Raw genomic sequence first — 25,893 nt, forward strand, 5'->3', positions numbered from 1 at the left:
GGTGGCTCAGCGGTTCAGCGTCTGCCGTTGGCACAGGACATGATCCTGGTGTCCCAGGATCAAGCCGCACATTGGGTTCCCTGCATGGAGCCTGCTTCTCCCTCTGCCTGTGTCTCTGCCTCTCTGTGTGTGTGTCTCTTATGAATAAATGAAATCTTTAAAAAAATTAATTAATTAACCAGTAATCAGGGCTTCTGGTAGGCTCAGTCAGTGGAATATGCGACTCTTGATCTTGGGGTCATGAGTTCCAGCCCCACCTGGGGTGCACAGATTACATACATACATAGAAAAAAATAAACCTATAATCTAGTAAGTAAAATGTTTCTGAGTTCTGTGAGCCACTCTAACAAGCTAATCAAACCCTAGGAGGAGGAGGTTCTCAGGAAACTGATTCAGCCAGATGTAAAGGTGAAAACTTGGATTTTCTACTAGAATGTGAAGTGGGGGCCAGGGTGGAAGCAGTCTCACAGGACTGAACTATTAAGCTTTGGAATCTGATGCTATCTTCTACGAGGTAAACCTAGTAGGTAATGTCAGAATTGAGTTCAATTGTAGGACACCCAGGTGGTGTCCCCAAAATTTATTTTTCCAAAATTTTTCTGTTGGTGTGGGAAGCACCCATTCTATATTAGAATTGGTACAGGAATCTATTTACCATCCAAATACAGTTCCACTTTTGCCATGAGGAAAGAGTGGTATAGAGAGGCTAAGTATTAACTAAAGCCACAAGACCTATAAATGAAAAATTTGAAACTAAAATCCATACCTTGAGCCCTTTCACTACATCTCAAAGTTTAAGAAAAGAGAGAGAGGAAAGGCTCCAATCTAGAGGAAGCCAACAGACTCTACAGTTTATTAGGTACTGCGGCTGGGACAGGAATAAAACATTATAGAAAGTCTCTTAAGTATTCTTCTTAAGAGATTAGAGAGAAAGAAAGGAATCATCAGAAAGAGAAAAGGGAATATTAATAAAGGACAAAGTTAAACCTTGGACTGATCTATTTACACCCTGTAGAGACCATTATCCTGTAACGTTAATTCTACAGCAGGTTGTTAGAGGAGGCAATTAGGTTCTGACGGGGTACCTGGAGGTCAACAATGAGGAAGTCACTGGCAGCTACTGGGAAGATTAGAGGCCTGTCCTGGCAGGGCTCCACAAGAAGCCAGATCAAACCTGACCAACCAAGATGGCAGATACCATCCATCCCAGGAAACCCCTGCAAATTAGGAAGAAAAAGCCAAAAACTCTGCTTCCCGCCCCAGGTAATAAATATTCCACCCCCTAAGTTAACAACTGTGAATAGAAGAAACCCAACCTGAGTTGGTCTGGTCTGCCTGAGTTTCTGCCTCTCTCTGTGTGTGTTCTCTCATGAATAAATAAATAAAATCTTTTTTTTTAAATAAAATCTTTTTTTTTTATTTGTTCCTTAAAGTTTTAGGTTTTTGGGTTGTTTTTTTTTTTTTTCTGCTATCAATTCTCTTTATGACAGTAAGATCTAGAAGCTTTTGAAGGTATCATATATTTGGTGTAAAGATTATTTTAAAGTTAAAATATCTAAAATCTTATCTGAATTTCATTTATCTGACTAGAGCAGAACATCCCCAAAATACAGCTGCCACTTGAACCTCCCCCCACTCCAAGGGAGTTTCCTGAGAATTCAGCTGCATAGACACAGACCAATAGCATCAAAAAGTCCAAGAGAATTTTCCATACTTTTCCACTGAAACCCTAAAACCCTTTAAGTTGCTTTACAAACTTTTACCTCTGAGTATTCTAGGAGTTCTTCATTACCAAGCAACTCCCACATGCATATGTAAATGAACCTTGTCTTTTCTCTTATCTAATGCTAGTTAATTCAAAAGTCCTGGATCATTCAAACCTAAGTGGGTAGAGGAAAAATTTTGCTCCCAATACTCCTTTAGAATTTTGCTTAATCAAAAGCAAAATTTTTCAAATTGCAATTGGGAACCACTAATAGGTTGTAAAATCAATAGACTAGACTGTTTACTACAGGTTTTACTTAAAGAATCAGGAAGGAAAATAGACACATTACATATAATAAGGCCTTTTGTTTGTTTTAAACATAATATTGGGTTAATAAAGATTTGTGTTTTTTACTGTGTCTTGTGGTCAAAAAAATCTGTAAAACTGCTCCAGAGAGAATATAGATCTAATCCATCTACCCCTTCTTTTCTCTTTTTTCATGCTATACAAACATGATAGTTGAGAGAGGAATGCAAATCCCATCAATGGCTAGTGTTGGTCTTTCATAAGTAACTGTACATTTGGGATATTTCTGTATTGGTGACCTGAGATCTCAATAGGTTATGGTCCTTCTCACATATTTCAGTTACCTAGTAACCTTTAAAAAATACCCCAAACACATGTGAAACCATTTTAATCAACCTCTAGCTGTGATATCTAGGCATTTGTGTCAGGCAAAACCTTACCAGGTTCTTATAATGACAGCATGATTTAAAGCTACTTAGGAGGCCTGCCCTATTTCCCATGGTTCTCTTTATTTCTCTCTAACTCTTCCACCATGGGCTTCTTTTCCATTGGGCCTAAAGATTTTAACCTTCCTTTTTATGATCTGAGATGAATCTCTCTTTCTTAATTGGATTGCCAAGGCAAGAATCTCCTTCTGTTTATCTACTTGGGTCTTTACAAAGTTCACCTCTAGATTCCTCTTCCCAAAGCTAATTCACCACAAAGTCTTCCTCAAGTCAAGTAGCTGGGCTTCCTTATGCTTGTACTTGTCAATCATGGATAATGATTTACAGGTGGGATCACTGAGTGCTGTGGGATTAACATAAACTTCCAGGTCCTTCCATTTTTCTGAGCCACAAGGCAACTGGTTCTAGTAATCTGAGAATAGTCCTATTCAGAAGAGGCCTTAGAAACAAAAGCAACATAGGTACAAGAAAGTAGAAGGAGAAGTGCCTGGGTGGCTTAGCCACTTAAGCGTTTGCCTTTGGCTCAGGTGATGATCTTGGGGTCCTGGAATCAAGCCCCACATCAGGCTCCCTGCTCGGTGGGGAGTCTGCTTCTCCCTCTCCCAGTCCTCCTCCTCCACTCCTGCTCTCTCTCTCTCAAATAAATAAAATCTTAAAAAATAAAAAATAAAAAATAAAAAGAAGGTAAAAGCAATCTTAGGTGACCTTTCTTAACTGGCACCTAACAGATCAGGCAGGGATGTCTATCGGGGTGGGCACTGCACACAGCAAAAGCTCAGTAAATACCGAGTCTGATGTTTAAGGGATAGGCTGAAGATATTTTGGAGGTTTGTAAATATTTTTGCCAATCTGAAGGTAATTTGGTTTGGTTTGGCTTTTCTCAACATAAGAGTTGAGAATCAAAGGTGACTGGAATATTATAGTTTGAGTGCAATAAATTTGTATTTTGCCAAGGATCAGTATAAGCTATACTTATTTCAATTTTTTAGTACTTTATTTTTTTAGTACTTTAGTACTTTAGTACTTTATTTTATTTATGAAAATAAAATTGAATTGAATATTGGTGTTTTGCTCCTTTTAAGCTCATGGCACCTTTCTGGTGCCACATTTCCTCACATTTCCTCAAAGATTACTGACCTAGAATCTAAATTCTGCTTGCTTGTTCTTTTAGCATTATAAGACAGAGTTTATCTAATCTTGGCAAATTTTACTCAATTAAAATAATTGTTCTCTTACAATTTCCCATCTTTGAGGATTGTTCTTTTCTTCTTAGGCTTGCATTAGTGAGGTGTGATTTGTACCTAAATGATGGATTTCCCAGAGCTACTCATTCCTGGAGCCTAGAGTCTGGGGACGTATGGAAGGAGCACCTAGGAGATAGCCCACTCTAGATTGAGGATTATGAGTCATGAGGCTTTGAGTAGCTGTGGCCTCCCCATCATCTTTTGTTTTCATAGCTGAGTATGGGAAGAGAAAAGAAGGCTCAGAGAATGACCTCCTCTTGTGGGTTTTGACCACTTACCTCTGGAAATACGATTCAGGTGAGCCAGAAGGCTCAGGCTCTGTTCCCTGATATCTCTGTTTTCATTATACAGCTGGGCAACAGACTCCAGGCTCTGCCTGTCAAGGTTTGTTGTGTGTCCTATTCCAGGAAATAATTACAGTTTAGGCAAGTTAAACAGATTTGCTTGAGATAATGCTTTCTGCAATTCCCTTTCCCTTTCCTAGCTCAGAAGAAAACCCTAGGGACTCACACGTTGGGACTTTAATGTGATGGGCCGGAAACTTAATTTTCACAAGGCCCTTAACAAATGGAGCTCATTCATTTGTGTTATAACACCTAATGTCTGAAATGATGAAGGAGACTTTTCTCATGAAATAGCTGCTACTTTGGTGTGGAAAAAGAGGCCCAGTCACTGTTCTGGTCCAGCCCAAGACTGAGGAATGATGGGCACTGTGTGAGTACAATCCAGGAAGAGGATGTGGGAAGAAGATCCACAGTGTAGACAATGAAGAGTAACCAAGACATTAGGGAAGGAGATGAGGATGAGAATGGCAGCAACAGAGACCCTCACTCTGAATGACTACCACACGAGAGGAGAGGAGCAGCAGAAAGTATATAGCAGAGGAGCCAACAAGATGGGTTTGGAGATCAGACAACTCTAAGATGGAAGGATAGCTCAGCCTTGGGGCCAATCTCTATCTGAGCCTATTTACTCATCTAAAAAGCAGGAATATTTATCCATGCCCTCTTCTCCCTAGTTGAGTCATTTGTAAGAATAAGTGAAGTAAGGTATATCAAGTTCTTGAAATCTTTGAAGTCTTGCAACACACAAGTCCTTAGATACATACTGCCAGAAGCAGGCAGACTTAGGCCACCCCTACTGTTTCCTTGATCAGAAATGCTGAGATGATGTTCCAGCTTTTCTTGAAGGCAGTTAGTGATGAAAAGAATCCCTTCAGGTGCTGGTGCAGGTTCTGAATCTCATCTTCTGAAGCCATTCCACCAAGACAGGGAATGAGGTAGAAGATGGAGAATCCTTATCACTAATGGGGTGGCCAAGGGCCTCTCAGCAAGATCCCTGCCTTTTACCATTCTTCTGCCAACTTCCTCTTTCATCAGGGATAACAGAGAACTTCCTTTAAGAGCCCTTAAAGGTCCTGAAACAAAGTATGGTCCAGTGTTAAGCAAACTCCACAGGCCCACCTCTCAACAGAGGATATGGGAAGTATAAAGGAGGTTGACACAGGTGGAAAACTACCAAATAAGCCTTCTGAATAAGGTTTATCTGGTACTAGGAAAGATAAGGCCACCTTTTATGTAAGACTTCTGGGTACTAGTGAATGTCCCTACTAAATACCTCTCCCGCATGATTTATGACTGAACATCTTTTAATAGATGAAAAGACCTCCCTCTACATCTCAAGGTGAAATAGGAAATAGGAACAAGGAAGGCTTTGTAAGGGGACTGTCTGAGTAATAAAAGGCACCTACCATTGGCAAAAAGACAAAACCTGACATGGATTATATCACTATTTAAAAACTCAGTTAACACTGAGTGGATTAAGATAGTTTCATTCTCAGGGTGCATAGGTGGTTCAGTTGGTTGAGCACCTGACTCCTGAGTTTGGCTCAGGTCATGATCTCAGGGTTGTGAGACTGAGCCCCGTATTGGGTTCCATGCTCAGCACATAGTCTGCTTGTCCCTCTCCCTCCACTCCTTCCCCTGCTCTCTCTTATAATTTAAAAAAGAAGTCTCTTTCTCATGCCTACAGGAGGACAGAAGACATACAGTTCTCCAATAATCCCAACCATTAACCCCAAAGGAAAGTCAAACAGTCAAGGGAAAGGAGATGAAGGTTGAGGTTTTAATCTTAATCTACACATACACACACACACACACACACACACACACACACACACACACCAGTGTCGCTGCTACACCTTAGGACTCTTACATACCTGGAGGAGCTACACTGGCTAGTTTGGGTTTTTTTAGGAGAGGGGCATGCTAGTGGAATGGTTATTAGATTGGGCCTTTTTTCTAGTTAATAGGCTAGTTGTTGGTTTAGATCAGATGACAGCGCTAAGACTAAATCCACAGCCATTTTTTTAAAAATGGTGTCACACAAAGAATGGGAACCCGGTCATTTATCTGAAGGTTGCCAAGAGCTGAGCCTTGTCTTTAGGAAAACCACCTGATATTCTGGTACTAACATGAAACTATGAGAAAGCAAGTCATCTGAGGGGAGATGAAGACTGGATATTGGAACCATGATTCTGCATCTCCAAAAATATAGGCAAGACTCTCAGTATTTTGGGATGCTTAGGTGGCTTAGTGGTTAAGCGCCTGCCTTTGGCTCAGGGCATGATCTTGGGGTCCCAGGATCAAGTCCCACATCAGGCTCCCTGCATGGGGCCTGCTTCTCTATCTGCCTGTGTCTCTGCCTCTCTGTGTGTCTCATGAATAAACAAATAAAACCTTAAAAAAAATACTGTATTTCTCAGTTAGAAAAGCTTAAGGGACACTGTTCAGGAACTATAATTAGCAAGGACATTCCCTGAAAGCTATGATGCTTCATTTTAGACAAGGTCTATTAGATTCTATACACATGCTGAAGTGGTGGCAGAGAATCTGCCATGATCCCTTTAACTCTCAATCTGGTTTTTGCCTGGAGTCCATCAGTTTGTAAGTGCCAGTGGGAGCCAGAGTGACTGAGGTGAGGTAGACCAGGAGCAATGTATATTACCTGACTCACCAGGGACCTGTACCTGAAACTTGGTCCCAGGTCTGTGTTCAGCCTAATCCCTTTTTCAAGGTTAATCTTTGGGGCCTGCCTACAGAGATGATCTCATTCAGCCTAGACAGAGGTACTAAGCATGTAGAAGTTACTGGAGTTTTATTCTCCATTCTTCCAGCGTTGGAGTTTTCTTTTCTTTATAACGGGAGTACTCACTGGTGACTTCCACAGCAGAGTTGGCTTCCTGCACATCAGACAGGAAGGCATTGCTGCTGGGAGCCTGGTGAGAGTCATGGCGACTGGAATGAGTCAAATACCGTTCATCTAGTGAGTCTTCCAGGACTTCATTCACTTCTTGCTGGAGCTCCCTGCTGAGCCTGGTGTGGTGATAGGAAGGGAGATAAGACAAGAGATTAAACTAAGGCAACCTGCAACCACAGCTTCACAGCTGGTCCCACCTGACGCTTCTGGAAGAGTGCCAGAAACCCAAGAGGCCACTCAGATGAGAAAGCATAACAATCCACTTCTGACTGGGCTTAGTGTGCCTAGAGTTGGGTAGAAGGGAGCAGCCAGAGCTCAGTGTGCTGACTTCACCACAGGCAGATGGGGAAGTAGACTAAACTACTCTCAAATACACTCATGACATGCGCAGACCTAGGATAGTGGTTTGAAAATGCTGCAGACAACTTTTGTTTAATATAATATGAAATGGTCCATTGTATCCTGGCTTCTGAGACAATATTTTCCTTTGTTTTTGTTTTGTTTTTTACCATACGGATTTTTAGAATACAGAAACCAGGGCTCTCTGGCTAGTTTGCCTTTACGTCAGACTAACTCTAGCTAACTAAACTTGATGAATTACTAGGAAATGGTAACCAGTACAAGAACCAGAGAACAAACAAAATTGTTTAAAAGGACATATCACTGTACGATGAATGAATGAAATAGGTACAATTGGCAGTTTCTGAGGGTTTTTTTCCTGGATCTGGGACTTTGGCCTCTCGGTCTCTTGCTTCAGGAGTCTTCTCTAGACTTCACCATTCCATTATCATTTCATCACTGAGTTACCTGGGTGCCAGTGGCTCCTGTCCACTCTTCTTATCATTGTGATTTTCTGCGAACCAAAAAATAGAAACAGCTAGTCAGAAATTGAGCAGATCCCATTTCACATATTACAAATATGAGGGCCTATATGACCAGAAATGTAATACTCTATATGTTTGTTCAGAATGCTCTGAGAGAGGGCTTAGGTTGTGTCTTCAGAGAAGTAGCCTGGCAGGCTTTCCTGAGTAACACTGGACAGTGTGTTCCTAGTGTGGTGAATCATCACCATGACATCTGCTACATCTGACATCAAGGCAAAAAGTTTATTTTATTTTTTTTTAAGATTTTATTTCAAAAAGTTTAAAATGTCTTTTGTCCAGTGCATAGAATACTTGCTCAGCTACTTTCTGGACTTCTCCAGCTGTAACCTTCATTTTTGCCACACAGCTAACTGGTGGCTAGACCATGGTTGTGTGTCCTATTAAGCTCTCATAAAGAACTCACTGCAGTCTCTGAGGAGCAAAAACTTCAGGAGAAACTACCTAACTCTTCTAACCAAATGACTGGGAAAAGGCACCTATGCATGCCAAAGTGTATGGAGAGAATTTTCCCTCCTTTTTTTCCCCTCTTCTTTCCTGACCTCACCTAGAGACCAGCCCAGTTGCAGAACTGCATTTATTGTCAAGGCAGCTAACAGTGATCTAACCCACAGGAGAGAATCTAGCTCTCTGATCAAAAGAAACAGGATAAAAGGACCTCTTGCCTAAAAAGTGTGGAGTGCTCCCTTTTATTTTCTATTTCTCAATTTTCTTGCCTCCTTGCTCTTAAAGTTATGCAGAACTGCAACGTAATGTATGAAGAGGCATCTCTGAAAGAACTCAATTTTTCTGAACAGAGGAACTTGGAAAAGGGACTCCTGGAAACCTGAAAGTATGGAAGAAATACCAGAGAGAAAAGAGGCTGAAAAATGGTCTATGAGCTTATGACAAAAGCCCCAGGGTTCATCCCCAAACTGAGTATGTGTAGAATAGACCCAATGAATCATGACAAAGGATTAGAGAACTGAATTACCACACAAACCACCACCTACTCCAGACTAAACCAAGTAACATATTTGCTGGACAGACCCAAACAGCATATCACAAGCATTGAACACGACCTGACATTGGAACTACTGGTGAGACAGAACTTGGAGTTGAACCTAATGGGGCTGATTGTCCCAAAACTCAATTTCCAGAGGGTTTTAACAGGACCCACGGTCTTACAATATTCAAAATATCCAGAGTACACTACAGAAATATTCAACATAATAGAAACATATAATCATTTCAATAGATGAAATAAAAAGCATTTGATAGAATTCAATATCTAGTCAAAATAAAACTCTCAGAAAATAAAGAATAAAAAGGAACTTCCTCAAATCAGTTGGAAACATTTCTTGGTTGGACCATACCTATTCATGTTTGCATTAAGAGACATATTTTTCCCCCTGTTGTCAGCAGTCACTAACATAAAACAAAAAAAAATTCATTTGTTCATTCAAATATGAATAAATAAAACATAAAAAACCCAAAAGGGAACTTCCTCCACCTGATAAGGCACTACGATTGTTAATTAGAAAACTCAATATTATTTTAAGATTTATTTATTTGAGAGAGACTGTGTGAGGGAGGCGCAAGGAGAGAAAACCCATACAGGGCTCAATTCCACAACCCTGATCATGACCTGAGCCAAAATTTAGAGTCAGACACTCAAGTGACTGAGCCACCCAGGGGCCCCAGAAAACTCTGTATGATTAAGAATGTCAATTCTGCTCAAACTTTTCATAGATTCAAAGCAATGCCACTCAAAATTCTGGGAGATTTTGTTGCTGTTGCTTTTTTTTAAAAAAAAAACACACATAATGACAAGCTAATTGTAAAATATATATGGTAAGGTGAAGGACCTTGTTTTCCAAAAGGAGTTCTTAGATACAACTACAAAAGCATGATCCATAGGTTGGACTTCATTAAAATTAAGAAATTCTGCTCTCTGAAAGACACTATTAAGAGAATGAAAAGATAAGCCATAAATGGGGAGAAAATATTTGCGAATTAAATATCCCATAAAGGACTTGTATCAAAAAATGTTAAGAACCCTCAAGACTTGATCATAAGAAAACAAACAACTCAATTTTTAAATGACAAAGTGTGGGACCCCTGGGTGGCTCAGTGGTTGAGTGTCTGCCTTCAGCTCAGGGCATGATCCCAAGGCCCGAAGTCAAGTCCGGCATTGGGCTTCTTGTGGGGAGCCTGTTTCTCCCTCTGGTTGTGTCTCTGCCTCTCTCTCTCTCTCTCTCTCTCTCTCTCTCTCTCTGTGTGTGTCTCTCATGAATAAATACATAAAATCTTAAAATAAAATAAATAAAATAACAAAATGTTTGAACATTGGCTTTACCAAAGATACAAGGAGAGTCAACAGGCATATCAAAAGATCCTTAAAATCATTAGTCATCAGGGAAATGCAAATTAAAACCACAATGCCATATACCCCACACTTACTAAATTACTGAAACAATAAAAAGAAAAAGAAAAAGAACAACAACCTGAGAATATCAAAATATCAAAAGTTGATATTGGGGAACAACTGAAACTTTCACTACACTGTCAGTGGAAATTTGAAGTGGGATGGCCACATCGGAAAACAGTTTGGCAGTTTCTTCTAGGTTAAACATACACTTACCACATGACCCATCAATCCCACTCCTAGATGTTTACCCAAGCGAAGTGAAGTGCAGTGAAAATGTATTTTCACACAAAAATCTGTATGTGAATCTTTATAGCTATTATTCATAATTGCCCCCAAATGGAAATAACTCAAATGCCCTTCAGTGGGTGAACAGATAAATAAAACTGATATATCTATATAATGGAATAGTACTCAACAGTTAAAAATAGAAACCAACTACTGCTCATTTTGCAGATGGAAAATCTGTATGGACAGAAAACAGATTCAGGGACTGGAACTGGGGCAGGAGACAATAGTTGACTACAAAGAAGCACAAAAAACTTTTAGTGGTGATAGAACTGTTCCATATCTTGATTATGGTGTTGTTTACATTACTGTATGCATTTCTCAAAGCGCACGGAACTGAGGGTACTGTGGACCATTTTTATGTAAATCAATAATCCTTAAAAGAAAGAGGAAATACCTGTGAGGGTTCACCTTGGGCCCAGGTGAGTGACTCTAGGTATTTCTACCTGATAGCATCACTATTAATAGGCTGAGAAAAAGTACAAAACAGCAGGACATCTGGCTTAAAAGTCACTCTTAGAGTCCCTGAAGCATGGAGACTTACTTATGTGAGGATCTAAAAGGTCTCCGTAGCATGCAAGCTAACTTACCAATGGTGAGTATGCTGGCTAGGCTCTCTGCCAGCTGGTTTCCTTGGGCCAGTTGCTCACAGAATCTCTGCCCCTGGTAGGAAGCAATGTCAGTGCTCCTGAGGAGGCCCTCAAAAGACTTGACCGTGCTCTTTGTATGCTGAATAAAAAGGTAACAGACACCTTTCCCTTCCTGTATCCTCTGTCGTAAGTGGGTCAGTTCTTGGGCCTGAGCCTGAATTAGGGGATCATATTTCCTAAAGTAAAAAGAAAAGTAAAAGGTAACAGTGCATAGGTTACGGAAGTTTCAGCAGAGATATCTCATAGAATGCCCCTAAGGAATTTCCCAAGTTGAATTCTTACACAAGTTGTGGGACTTGCCTGTAGCAGAGGGAATGAGGAAACAGCATTGGGTTTGTTTCTTTGTTTTTCATTAACCTTACTTTGAAAAGATGCCCCTTCAGTTTCTCAGCTAAGCCCACATCCATTTCCATGGAATATATATCATCAAGCATTATGCAGAAAGTGACATGCACACACACACACAAACCTCATATAAAAGTATTCGATAGGTAGATGTGGTGATGACTCAAAGGATGAAAAGAAAATCCATGAAAGGGTCAAGAAGGACAGCATTCTTTGAAAAAGAATGAAAAAAAAAACCATAATAAGTAAGAAGACACTACAGAGTAAATAAAGTTCCAAGTAACAACAATTACATCACTCTAAATGGGTTTTCACCATTTTCTAATGGTTATACAAATACTCTGCATGGATTCTAATCTAAAATGTGAGCTCTCTGAAGCTAGAGACAGTGCCACATACTACCCAACTTACAGTACCCAACAGAGTGTATAACACAGGTAGGCACTCAGTCAATACTTAGAACCACATAATCCTAAAGCTGGACAAGACATTTATAGTCATCTACCTCATCTGATGCCTGAATCTCCTCCCTGCTGTCCTACTAAGTGATACTCTACCGATTGTCTTTCAAACTCTATTCCACAGAGTTCCTATAAAGTGTCAGAGCTGGTAAAGGCATAGACTAAAGAGCAACAGAAGCTCCAGACCTGGGCTTCCTGCAAACAACTATCTCTGTTTTAGTAGGTTTGTTTGTTTGTTTATTTATTTATTTATTTATTTATTTATTTATTTTTATTTATGATAGTCACAGAGAGAGAGAGAGAGAGAGGCAGAGACATAGGCAGAGCTAGAAGCAGGCTCCATGCACCGGGAGCCTGATGTGGGATTCAATCCCGGATCTCCAGGATCGCGCCCTGGGCCAAAGGCAAGCGCCGAACCACTGTGCCACCCAGGGATCCCCTGTTTTAGTAGGTTTAATGAGTTTCTCAGATTTCATTTCAACAGAGTTAAAAGATATCTTGAATGCCACAATCCACCCTATATTTGAAACCCTTCTGAGGATAAACAATGCTGGTCCTCAGCACATTAATAATCTATTTTCTAGACAACAGCTGCTTGATTATCTATCTACCTAATAGCCCTACCAGTTAGTACTTCATATAGTATGATACTTAGAAAAAAAAATCAAAGTTGAGAAGGAAAAACATTTTTATCATGAAAAGGCACTTTGGAAAGCTTGGAAAATATCTCTTGTGGTAGAAAATGCTATTCCATTAATGACAACCACCATACCTATAAAAAAAAATAAAAGCATAATAATTACAGAAAATATTTGTTGAGATGACCTCCATATGTGTCAGAGATGGTTCTAACTTATAATCATGCATTTAATCTTCATAACCTTCTGAAGGTTATGATCCTGTTCATATTTTCATTTTACAGATGAAATAGCTGAGGTAACTGAGATGTAGGAAAGTTAAGGAAATTTGCCCAAAGTCACACAGCTGGAAGCCACATTGTTAGTATTCTATCTCAGGCTTCTGTCTCCATTTTATTCATATGCTATTTAAGGAAGGACCCCAGAGACTTAATTACTCTACCAACTCACTCCCATAACCCCGCAGTTGTCTTTATCTAGTTCTGTGCCTACCATGTACTTTTCTGTCTCTGTCCTTGGTTACCCCACTTCAAAATAGTAATTCACACTTTCCCACAGGTACCTCCTTACCCAAGTCTTGCAGATGGTTTCATCTTCTCTGCCAGCTCCCTGCCAAACTGCACTTCCTCCTCCAGCACGGAGTCAATGAAGGCTTTGTACTCTTCACTCTCTGAGAAAATAGACACACTTGCCTCAGTGGAAAGCTGGACATGCTGCTATAGTCACTGCCTTCAATGGAGGAGGCAAGGTCCATCCCAAGTACAAATATAACTCCATTACCAAGCTCCATGCTCCAATATCCACATCTCATTCCTCAATCTCCTCCAATTTATTATCAAATTCCTCAACATGGCATTTGAGATATGAGGATAGAGAAGTTCATGGGCAGGTAACTTACTGAAGATTATTAAACTAGAAGGAAACAAGTCAGAATTCACATTGAGGTCTGGCTCCAAATCTTGGGCCACTTTACTAAGCCTCGTAGGCTCTTAGGTAAACCATTAACCTTGGACATGAAGTAGTGATTTCTTGTGTGTTGAGGGAAGGCTCCAAAGATTTTTTTTTTTAAGATTTTATTTATTTATTTGACAGAGAGTGAGGAAGTGAGACAGAGAGAGAGAGAGAGACCATGAGCAGGGGGAGGGGCAGAGGGAAAGGAAGAGGCCGACTTCCCTCTGAGCAGGAAGAGGTGGGGCTCAATCCAGGGACTTCAGGAAGATGACCTGAGCTAAAAGCAGCTGCTTAATCAACTGAGCCACCCAGGCACCCCAGACCTCCGAAGATTATAGGACTGATAGTCCTCCTATGTTGAGAGTTTCAATAATCCTCATATTTCAAAGATTTCAAATTTTATCTGGATAGAACTGTATAATATGTACATGAAGGGGAAATATCTGAAAGACATGTTCAAATGCTACCAGGTGTTGTGTTAGATTAGAGGGAGAACTAATACATAGTGCTTCCATGGCACTGGTCTAGTAGATTTTTCAAGAATTATCATCATGCTGTCATCACCACTAGTTAAAAAGGTAAATATTCTTATTACCATTAGAGATGAGGAAATTGAGGTATAAAGAGGATAACTTGGATTTTAACCCAGAAGTCTGACACAAGGATACATGCTGTTGATCACTGCACTATAATATCTTTACACTGAGATCTAGGATGATATCTTTTTTCTTCTTTAGCTTCAAAAAATTTGTCTTACAATTGTGGTTTTAATGAATGATGTAAAAAAAAAAAAACACTTATATTTCCATACCCCAAAGCTCAACTTTTTTCTTTAATAAGTAGGCTTTTTAATTTTTCTCCATGTCTAGTAAGTTGGATAGCAAATTTTATCCCCCATTGATTTATTGAAATATAACTGTAGAAATTTGGAAGCAAACTCAACTTCAATATCAGCAAGAATCCTCCTAATATTCCTATCTCTCATGTGCCCTCACTTGCATCATGTTTCCTTCAGTCACTATAGCTTCCTGCGGGCCCCATTACCAACAGTTTTGGAATTGTCCAAGGATTTCCAAATGTGAGAACTGAGCATGGAGATGGAAGGGCCAGCTCCTACACTGACCCAGTCTGCTGGACTAAAGGCCTTGCCCACTTAGCCTCATTCTCATTTTGGCCACACATCTCAAAGCCCAGATCCTGGACTAGCTTGCTGTCTGCAAAGTTCATATTCAGGGAGAGATTGAAAAGGTGTTACAGAGTCTCTGACTTTCCTGGAAATACTTTCAATCTCACCAGCATGTGAGGAACAGCTTCTTAGAACTTGTGTGGGGAAAAACATCTTGCTCCAGGCATAAGGATTTCCCTCTGTGTCTGCTACTGATGTTCTGATCTCCAGATATCTGTGGTTCAGTTGGGAACAGATAGCTCTAAGCTCCTATAAGGCAGGAAGAGAATACTAGTACACTCCTAGTGCATCTAGTATAATACTTTGCAAATGGGTACTTAGTAAAAGTTGGAATTGAATCCTGAGATTTAATTAAGCCAACAGTGATGCTATATGTTTCTAGAATCTGACACATGTTCCTGAGACAGAAAAGACAGCTTAGTGCCAGAACCAAGATTTTAGCTTCTGTGCTTCTCCACATCTCACTGTAAACTTTATCCCTTTGTGCCTCAGTGTTTCCATCTTTTGCAAACTGAGGGTAAAATACTCACTTCTACCTTCCTAGGAGTGTGGTCAGGATGAGATTTATTTTGATGAAGAGAGAAGAATAAAGTAGAGTGTTTAGTTTCTCTTAGGGAAGATAGGCAATCATTTATCATCACTATGGTGACTGTGAACCCATAGGGCTTACTGTATTTCTGCAGCTGGTTGGCCAAGATGTAAGCAGTAGCCCTGGATGTGAGGAATCTCTCTGTGAGGTCTTGGCAGTTCTGTTTGTTTTTTTCCAGCTGGGAGCACAAGTACTGATTAGTTTCCAGGCTGCTTATTTCTGTTCTTGGATCAGAGAAAGTGGTGAGCGATTCTGCCATGATGAAGCTTGTGGTGGTAGAAGTAGAGCCAGAACCTGGGGAGCAGAAACCCAAACAAATAATTAGAAACAAGTGAATAGATTATGGTGATGGTTGCACTGCCTGGTGAATTACTAAAAATCCTTGAACTGTACAACTCTAATAGTAAGTTTTATAGTTTGCAAATTATACCTTGCAGTGTCATTAGGTGGGAAAAAATGGACTTAAACAGGTCAAGAGTATACAGATGTAATTCATACTTACTTTGGGGCTAAACTTTGTAAGCATTCCACAGCTGTAACAATTCTTAACCACAAAAACAAGGCCAGAGCTCAGAGCCTAGGGCACTGCCTGCACTCAGGCTCTGTTAACAGTGCCAGACAGAGCATCCAGCCTGCCTGGTAACTGTTCAGAGTCACAATAACAGAACTAGAAAGTGGGGAGTGTCATGGAATCTTAGATGCCACTGCCTTCCAGTAGCTGAGGCCATGCTGATACACAAGGCCACCTGGTTTGTTGTGAAGGTCACCACTGACAGGACCACCCTCGAGCCCCAAGCAGCCACTCTCAGTATTTGTATGTCCATGTGCTAATACCACAAACTTATCTCTTTCTAAATTTAAACATATTTTCATTGTTTATTCCTGTAAGTGCATAGAAAACATGAAAGAATCAATAATTTTCCAAATTATTTCATTGTCTTAAAGACTGTTATGAAGTCACTTCACTTTTCCTTCATGAAAAATTTAAAACTTTTAGATAGTCTTGGTGTTCTTTTGTTCTCTAGGTTTATTCCATATTAGTCTAATACTATAAGAAAAAATTCTGAGTAGAATATTTAATGTGTAAATAACTATAAGGATTTCTATCTCATGTCTGAATTTTCTTCCTGCCATAGTCCAGGGTTATGTCCTGGGGAAGTATACTGACTTTTCAAAACACTTGAAGTTTGACTTCCCTACTTCCTAGCCCTGTCCTACCTGTGTGGGTTGCTTTGTGTTTTAATCTCTATATACATATTTTGAGATTGTCACTTATGAATTTTATTCTTGCTCCACAGGGTATCTTTCCCATTTGTCAAAGTCATGAAAGAGTTTTTGTATGTCTTTGAATGCATGTAGTGGCCACCCTGGGATGACTTATAAACTAATGCTATCCTTTATGTCCAGAGTAGTTTTTGTAGAACACTGACTGATAGTTTGTGTTGGCCCATGTATATTGACTTGCAGTTGTTTTCTCAGAACAAGGTAGAAATCAGGTCGTGGGTGGATGGTGGTTGGTTGTGATTCACAGCATTCCTGTGCAATGACTTCATGATGTAGAGGCTGAAGTTTTTGTTGGACCCTGGCTCACGGGTGCCAACGTGTCCCAGTGGACGCCCCAGAGACTCCGACCCCAGACAGGCAGATGCAATTAGCAAGAGGGTTTATTGAACGTTTGCGCAAACGGGCTCTCCGCCTCAGAGGTGGAGGAGAGCCCCGATTAGCAATTACAGGCATCTTTTAAAGGCAAAAAAACCGCTTAAAGGCAAAGAAACCGCGGGAGTAGCATAGCATCCAGGTTATTGATTTCTCAGAAGGTCAACATGAACCTGTTCAGGGACATTTCAGTCAGGGGGTGGGGGGGGGGCGGGAAATGGTTTTCTTATCTCGGACAAACAGAATGTTTTTTGTTGCTTAAATTCCAGGAAGGCGCAGGGATGGGCTGCCTCTGGATTAGGGCTGGTCCTACTCACGAGGGGGGGGGGGGGGGGGGGGGTGTCTTCAGTTTTGTTTTTTGTTTAATTTTTATTTATTTATGATAGTCACACACACAGAGAGAAAGAGAGGCAGAGAAACAGGCAGAGGGAGAAGCAGGCTCCATGAACCGGGAGCCCGACGTGCGACTCGATCCCAGGTCTCCAGGATCGTGCCCCGGGCCAAAGGCAGGCGCTAAACCGCTACGCCACCCACGGATCCGGAGGCTGAAGTTTTCAAGAGAGGCACAGTTAGGAGAGCAAGGCATCCCCTGACACCTCCTTACTTCCTACGGAGCCATTTCTCCCTCAGGTTTTGTGAGTCTGACACTAGAGAAACTTTTCTGGGGTATCTGTCTCTTCCCATTTTTCCAGGCTAGTGGCCCATACTTGTATGACAATGGCCACCTCCATATGTGTCACTGAACATACATGACAAAGTGAAAGATGACCTGACAACCTACCTACCCCCACTTGCCAACTTGAACTGGACTATGTGATAGTATTGGCTTGTGAGATATCTCAAAATTTTATGATTTCAGTCCTTTTAAATGTATTGAGGCTTTTTTTATGGCTTAGTGTATGGTCGAATATTCTAAGTACAATTGAAAAAAATTGTATTACTCTGTTCTTTTTGGGTGGAGTGTTCTATAGATGTCTGTTATGTCATGTTGTTTAAGTCTTCAATCTCCTTATTGATCTTCTGCCTGGTTTTCTACCTACTATTCAGAGTGTGGTATTGAGGTATCCAACTATTATTGTTTTGGTTTTTTTTTAAGATTTTATTTATTTATTCATGAGAGACACAGAGAGGGAGAGAGAGAGGCAGAGACATAGTCAGAGGGAGAAGCAGGCTCCATGCAAGGAGCCCAATGTGGGACTTGATCCCAGATCCAGGGATCACACCCTGGGCCAAAGGTAGACACTCAACTGCTGAGCCACCCAGGCATCCCTCCAACTATTATTGTTGAATTGCCTATTTCTCTCTTTGATTCTGTCAGTTCTGGCTTCTAGTATTTTAGGACTATTAGATGCAAATGTTTTTATTAGTTTTATAACTTTCTCATGGTTTAACCTTTTTATCATTATAAAAGATCCTTCTTTATCTCTCATAAAATTTTTAAAAATTTATTTATTTTTCTGAGAGAGAGCACACACAAGCTGGGGGGAGGGGCAGAGGGAGAGAATCTCAAGCAGCAGACTCCCTGTTAAGAACAGAGCCTGATCCAAGGCTTGATCCCAAGACCCTGAGATCATGACCTGAACTGAAATCAAGAGTCAGACACTTAACCGATTGAGCTTCCAAGGTGCCCCTCTCATAACATTTTTTATGTTTTAAAGTCCCCTGTCTTTTTTGTCTGGTACTAGTATAGTCATTCCAATTTCCTTATGATTGCTATTTGCATAATTCTGGTATGTTATATGGCAAAAGGGATTTTGCAGATATAAATAAGTTGACCTTAAAATGGGGGAAATTATCTAGGTGAACTGACCTAATTACATGGACCCTATAAATTTGAGTCTAGAGGTCAGAGAGCCAAGAAGTCAGAGAGATTCAAAGCTTGTCAGGGATTCATTGAGGGAGAAACTCTTCATTGCTGGCTTTGAAGATGGAGGGAGCCATGGACAGAGAAACCAAGTCCTTGATCCTACAACTTCATAATTAGTGGTACCTAAAATCATAAGCTGATGATTTTTTAATGCATTTATAATATCTGCCATACAGATTCAGACAGACTCTCACTGCTTCTGTGCATCCTTCTCTTCTGTTTTATACTTTCATGTTACTATGTCTATCTAGATTTGGAGGCATAACTGCCAGTTATCATTCAGCCTTTTCTCTTTTTTTGCACGTTCTACATCTCTCTGGAGCCAAAGGCACCACTGAGGGAGGCTGAGTACAGGCAGCTGGTGTTACTGGAAGCCACAGGATTCTGATTCATCTAGACTCTGAATTTCACCCACCTGGAAGGTCCAAGCGCACTCCTCACATCTTCCTGTCTGCAATATGTGGTTACTACATAAAATCCTTGCCCTTCCCTGGACCCATAACATCTTTACTATTATTGGGGTATCTGGCCTACCCCAGAGCTACTCCTTTTCCTGGAGGTTCAGTACCTCAACCCCACTGCATAGGAAGAAGCTACTTACTAGGTGACCAGCCCAAGGCCCAGTATGCAAATCAAGGTTAAATGGTGACCATGATACTTTGTCTGGATCAGTCAGAGGTGTAGGCAAATGTGCCAAGGATATTGTATCTAAATATTCTACACTACAGAATCACACCAGAACTTAACTTCCCACCTTGAAAGATATAACCTGGAAGAGTACTTGTTATACTTCAATCAGAATACTAATCCTTCCAGAATCATAACTTGGCCCCTAATGCTTTTATTTCAAAAATCATTGCCAGGTTCTCCATATGTTTTTTGTTTCACAGCTTCTAGTTGCTAGATCTATACACAGACCAGATTAACCTGTACAATAAACAGTCTAACAGAAGTAGTAAAAAGAATTACTGTTCTAATCTTGTATACACAATAAAGATCCCCACTGATACTCTGCAGAGGCAGCAAATGAACTGTGTTAGAGTGAACAGCAAACAAATACATTGGCCAGGAATCAAAACTAGGTAGTCCACATGAAGCCACGGCTACTGCCACTGAACTACCAATGGTCTGAACTCAAGGCTGCTTGCATAGTTCATAACATTCCCAATAGTTCAGGTTCAGGACTCAGTGACTCCATAGGTGCCAACTATGCTGAGAGCCCTTCTGGTTTTGGAGTTTGGTTTGGAAAGAATCAGCTAGAAGAGAGCTGCACTACATGAGGCTACAAATTCCCAGCCAGGGTCTGAAATCTAAAATTGTACAAAGGTCTCCATGCTCCAATGACACCTTGGAGACTTGACTCCTAAGGACCTCTCTAAGACCAAGTTCCATAACATTTCTTCCATGGGATCTTCCTTAGAGGGATTTTTAGTGGCCTTTATTTATTTCAGCTGTTAGAGAACTGACTTGAAGCCAGAAGGTCAAGGCACACCAGGGTTGTTACTTGATTTCGTCCCTGTTTTCTAATTTCTAAGCACTGGCAGAGGTTCTTCCTTCTTCCAATATGAATCCATGTTTCAAAGCTAACACAGTATAGTTCCCATTGCCTCAATTAAAGTCAGTTCCTGGCAGTTGGGCCCTGCAAATCTTCTTCCATCATCTCTCAGGGTCAGTATGGTCCCAATAGCCAAGGGAGAGAAGATTGCTCCTGGTTGATTACTCCTTTGATTAGCGTGGTCCAGATGCCTTCAGGACCTTGATAATGAGGAACCAACATGTGAGGGTGGTGCAAACTTTTGGAAATTTGTCTTCAAAGAGTAAGACCCAGGCAAAGCAACCACAAACTCAGTCTTAAGCCACTATATATATTGCTGTGTTTTTTTCCAAACTTGGGAAATAAACTAGCATCACCACTGGCAAGAGCAAACTGAGGTCACCCTGGCAGCATTTAGTAAAATTAAGTGTGCACACATCCTGTTCTCCAACATCCCACCCTTGTGTGTATACCACAGAGAAATTGTGTGTGTTTCCATGATGAGGCATGAATGGGGATGATCTTTTTAGCTTTACGTGTAGTGTCCAGGAGATGGGAACAAATTAGATGCCTATAAATGTGAGGAGAGAAAATAAAGATAATAAAAAGAGACAAGCCACAGTATTCTGTGCATCAGAAAGATATAATGAGCTAGATATTGAAAATCGTGCTAATAGGAAAGATTAGGAAAAGAAAAAAGATCTGTGGACTAATCTTTTATATCAATTAGAGTTCAGTTTAGAAAAAAATACTAGAAAGCTATTGATTTCATCTTGGAAGGACTGGAGAACAGTGCTCACACACTCTCTCTTCATCAAAGAAATAAAATCATATTTTTAAAAAGTGGTTTTAGGGATCCCTGGGTGGCGCAGCGGTTTAGTGCCTGCGTTTGGCCCAGGGCGTGATCCTGGAGACCTGGGATCGAATCCCACGTCAGGCTCCTGGTGCATGGAGCCTGCTTCTCCCTCTGACTATGTCTCTGCCTCTCTCTCTCTGTGTGTGTGACTATCATAAAAAAAAAAAGTGGTTTTAGGGTGCCTTGGTGGTTGAGTGTCTGATTTTGGCTCAGGTCATGATCTCAAGGTCCTGGGATGAAACCCCACATCTGGCTCCCCACTAATAGACAGTCTGCTTGTTCCTCTCCCCCTTCCCCTCCCTTGCTTGTGCATGCTCTCTTTCTTAAATAAAATCTTTATTTAAAAAAATGGTGATTTTAATCTATCCCCCTAAAAATGGGGACCATATTTTTTTTTAAAGACAAACACATTTAAATATACAAAGAGAAGCTACAATAAAAGGACCTATACTATACTCATTAGAGTGTATGCTTTTGGGGGTGGAGAAGGGAATGGGAGATGAACTAATAATGAAAGAGAAGGAGGGGGCAGCCCGGGTGGCTCAGCGGTTTAGTGCTGCCTTCGGCCCAGGGCCTGATCCTAGAGACTGGGGATTGAGTCCCACATCAGGCTCCCTGCATGGAGCCTGCTTCTTACTCTGCCTGTGTCTCTGCCTCTCTCTGTGTGTGTCTTTCATGAATGAATAAATAAATAAAATCTTAAAAAAAAAAAAAAAAAAAAGAGAGAAGGAGGAAAGGGCCTTGCTCAGAGCACCCAATTGCCACCATGTGTTCTGAACTAAGGAACAATGTTATCTTTATCCTATGCCCCTAGGATCTAAGAAAATCCATAGGTCATCAATGACATGGAATTTCGAAAAATGCTGAATATTTGACCAGTTAAAATAGGCAGGAAGAAATTTGTTTTTAACAACAGAAATCACACAATGAGGTGGGTAGAAGTGAAAACAACTGTCAGCAATCTCCAACCAACACTAAATACAACTAATTATGATGGATTCAAATCCTCTCAAATTGGATGTAAAAATAAATTCCAGCTATGGCAGTGTGTTAGACAGAAAAGGGCTATATATTAAGAATAGTACAAGTCTGTCCCAGGCTAATTTTAAGGCATTGTAAGTGAAAATATAACTCTCAAAGACAAAGGGCAAGGTGAAGCTTTTAAATTGGCTAAAGAAGTGATATTCTAGTGTCTACAGGAAATGTCAAATTGTTTTTCCCTGGCTGCCTTCTGTGGCCAAGATGGTGAGATAAAGGAAAGAAATCTTGGAATTTCACTTTTTATTCATCCTGTATAGGTTTCTGCAAGGCATCACAGTTTGAGGGGCACCTGGGTGGCTCAGTCGATTGAGTGTCTGCCTTTGGCTCAGATCATGATCCTGGGGTCTTTGGGGCATCTTGGGATGGAGCCCCGCATCAAGCCTGCATAGGCCTCCCTGCTCAGTTGGGAGCCTGCTTCTCCTTCTCCCTTTCTCTCTCCCTCTCTTTCTGCTACTCCCCCTGCTTGTGCTCTCTGTCAAATAAATAAATAAATAAATAAATAAATAAATAAATAAATAAATAAAATCTTAAAAACATCACAGTTTAAAAGCTGCACCATTTGATTCTTGGTCTTTTCTAGACACTCAAAAGAAGCTTCAGAGGTGAGAAATTCAATTATCACCCAGGTTTTCCTGAGTAACTCAGCACATAACTCAGAGCCAGCTTCCTGAACCTTCACTGTTTAAAGAACTGGTGAAAAAAAATGGAAGGAAAGGTTTGGGAGGCACCAAGCAATGGGAAGGCAAAGAGACTGCTTTAGCCAAGGAGGAAATTAACTTTCCATAGGTCCACACTAGATTTAGGACCAGACACGAGTCTGAACTAATTTTTTTTTTTTTTAAAGAATTTAAGTAATCTCTACACCCAGCATGGGCCTCAAATTTACAACACTGAGATTGAGTCACATGCTCCACTGACTGAGCCCCCCAGGTGTCCTATTTTCTGATGTTTTTCTAGAAGTCTGTTATCTACTTTGGAAAGAGATTTCCTCCCAGAATTAGGCTCTTTCAAATTAGATATATTTTTTGAAGATTTTATTTATTTATTCATGAGAGATACACAGAGAGAGAGGCAGAGACATAAGCAGAGGGAGAAGCAGGTTCCATGCAGACCCAATGCGGGACTCGATCCCGATACCCCAGATCACACCCTGAGCCAAAGGCAGATGCTCAATGGCTGAGCCACCCAGGCGTCCCTCAAATTAGATTTTTTTATTTGAGTGCCATTACTTTATAGAGCTACCTTACATAAATCCCCTAGTCAAGCCTCTGCTGCAGGTGTTTTCTATGTGCTACCAGTTCCAAAGAGAACAGCTGTGGAAAGCTGAGACTTGCTGTTTCACTTTTTGATTAGACCTACTGCAGCAGTTGAGAAACAAACATCTCTGAATTCAGTAGCAGAATTCTGGCCTCCATGTGGGAGGTCTGGGTTCCATTTGTGGTCAAAGGAGTGTTTTCCTTGCACTTTTATGTGTCCAGTGCCCTCTGTTGTATTATCTATGGCACTAACAGGACAGGTTATTACAGGGTTGTGAGACTCAGGAGGCAACACTAGAAATGAAAAAAGGCAACTATAACCCTTAGGTTAATTCCAGAGCAGAACATGCTGAAGTCTAAACAAGGGATTTTTCAGAACTGTCTTTGAAAAGACAAGTATGGTGGGTCATTCTGAACACTTGAAACCAAAGCCATTGCTACTTCTGTCCTTACCGAGGGCAGATATCTGGAATTTAAGGCGTTATGAGTCATTGATTAGCATGTGGGTCTTGGGCTGACCTCCGACCAGCATCTCACTCGGGAGTATCAAGAAATGAAGGTCCAGGAAGGAGAGAAGCTGCGGGGCCCAGCAGACACCATGATGATTGGGGAGGCATTAGCAGCCTAAGGAAAGATTTGTGCAAAGGAATTAGCGTGGATCTGAGGGATGCCACAGAGAAGGGGCCTCAGACTCTTCTGTGGAAGTAGGCCCTAAAATATTTTTGTCACTCCTGTTTACTTTATATCCCCCTAAGGAAGACTTCTGGTAGAAGGTTCATTTTAATGCTTATGGGTAGGCAGCACTGGGGGCAGGCCATGACAATCACTCGCTCGGGAGGTTTAGAGGAGACTCTGGGAAAGGAAAGCTCTTAGACTCAAGTCGTTTGTGTAGGTCTGTTTTCATCAACTCTTTTCCTCAGCAGAGTAGACGAGTGTGGCGAGGGGAGGCGCCGGCGTGAGACCCCGGGGCCCCGCATCGCCCGGAGGACCCCGAGCGACGCGGCCACCGAGCCCCGCGGACGGAGACCGCCTCAAGGAAGGCTGGGCGGCCGGAGCTGGACCCCGGGTCTCCGCCACAACCTGCGGCCCCGCACTGTCAACCCACCTCCGCTGATGCTCCGCACGCTCGGGCCACCCCGCGCGCTCTCTGACGCCGGCCTTCCTCCCCGCCACACACCCGTTGTGTCGGAAAACCGCGCGGCTTCTCTCGTCAGCCCCGGCCCCGGAGCCACGCTGTCTTCCTGCGGTCGGTCTCTGGCAAACGGCTGTCCCGACACGGGCGGAGAGAAGGACTCCACTCGCGACCGCCGCTCCGCAAAGACTGCAGGGTTTGCGACCTTTAACCTGGGGACCGCCGGCTGGGCCGCCGCGGAGCCGAGTCCTGGGCGCTGCGCGTCACACGAGCCTCTCCCGGGCCCGCCTCGAGGGGCAGGACAGGGCCGGGCCCCCTCAGCGCCGCCGCTCCCGCCAGGTCGAGCCCCGCACCCCTGCGTGCGGCCGGCGGTCCCGCTCCGGGCGGCGTCGATTCAAGGTGTCGCAGCCGGCGACGCGCAAATGCGCGGGGCGCGCGGACGCACCTCACCGCCCTCGCGACCCGCGCCGGCCCCCCGCCCCCTGCCGCCCTCGCGGCCCCGCGTCCTCCCCCGCGGGCGGTAACGTCCCCGCCGGCCGGAGCCGCCCAGACGCCCAGGCCGGAGGGCCCGGGAGGAGAGGGGCCGCCTCCCCGAGGTGCCGTCCAATATTAGGCTCCCGAAACGCTCTGGGAGAAACGGAAAGGGAGAGGTGGAGAGAGAGCCGAGGGGAAGGAACAACTGCAGGCGGTTTTCCTTCTCTAAACGCGGCGGAAGATGAAACCGGGGTCCCGTGGCTGCTGAAGGTGAGTGTCGTTCCCGTCTTGGGGGGAGCCTCGGCCTGGCGGTCAGTGAGGAACCCGCCCCTGTTCCATCTCTCCCTGGGCTTTCTGTGGATTCCAGGAATGCAACTGGGAAGTGTATCTTTAATGCCCTTACTTGACGGAAGAGTACTTTAAAATATTCTAGCAAAGGAAATGGCTCCTGATGGGCTTTGAATGCAGACTTCCAGGTGTGGGGGAAACCCGAGAAAGCAGCTGTAGAGGCTACTTTTAGGCAACAGGCTTGACCAATAGAAAGTAGAAAGGGCCCAGGGCCGGCTATACACCCCTCCCCCCACCCCCCGCTGAATACAGACAGGCCATCAGGTGACCTACCTCAAAATATTCATAGGCCCTAACTAACCAATGGGCTATTTACAATCAGGCACAGTTACTGAAAAAGGGAAAATGCCATAGTCGCCATACCTTCTCACCTT

General features: G+C 42.2%; 1 protein-coding gene across 2 annotated transcripts in view; it reads right to left on the reverse strand.

Annotated features, from left to right (window-relative positions):
* LOC121490541 (neuroblastoma breakpoint family member 6-like protein) overlaps positions 1-25,474 on the reverse strand; it is a 30,709-nt gene extending 5,235 nt beyond the window's left edge. The window contains exons 1-7 of one of the 2 annotated variants that reach the window (XM_041754295.1): positions 24,671-25,474; positions 15,437-15,649; positions 13,200-13,299; positions 11,126-11,361; positions 7,767-7,812; positions 6,915-7,075; positions 3,980-4,099 (exon numbers count right to left, since the gene is read on the reverse strand). In XM_041754295.1, coding sequence (XP_041610229.1) covers positions 3,980-4,099; positions 6,915-7,075; positions 7,767-7,812; positions 11,126-11,361; positions 13,200-13,299; positions 15,437-15,614 — 841 coding nt within the window. In that variant the 5' untranslated portion in view covers positions 15,615-15,649; positions 24,671-25,474. The remainder of the gene's footprint in view (positions 1-3,979; positions 4,100-6,914; positions 7,076-7,766; positions 7,813-11,125; positions 11,362-13,199; positions 13,300-15,436; positions 15,650-24,670) is intronic. The other variant, XM_041754296.1, reaches the window with a different exon arrangement.
* Positions 25,475-25,893: the final 419 nt, after the last annotated feature.

Source organism: Vulpes lagopus, chromosome 5 (genome assembly GCF_018345385.1).
Source record: "Vulpes lagopus strain Blue_001 chromosome 5, ASM1834538v1, whole genome shotgun sequence".
Classification (NCBI taxonomy): Eukaryota; Metazoa; Chordata; class Mammalia; order Carnivora; family Canidae; genus Vulpes; species Vulpes lagopus.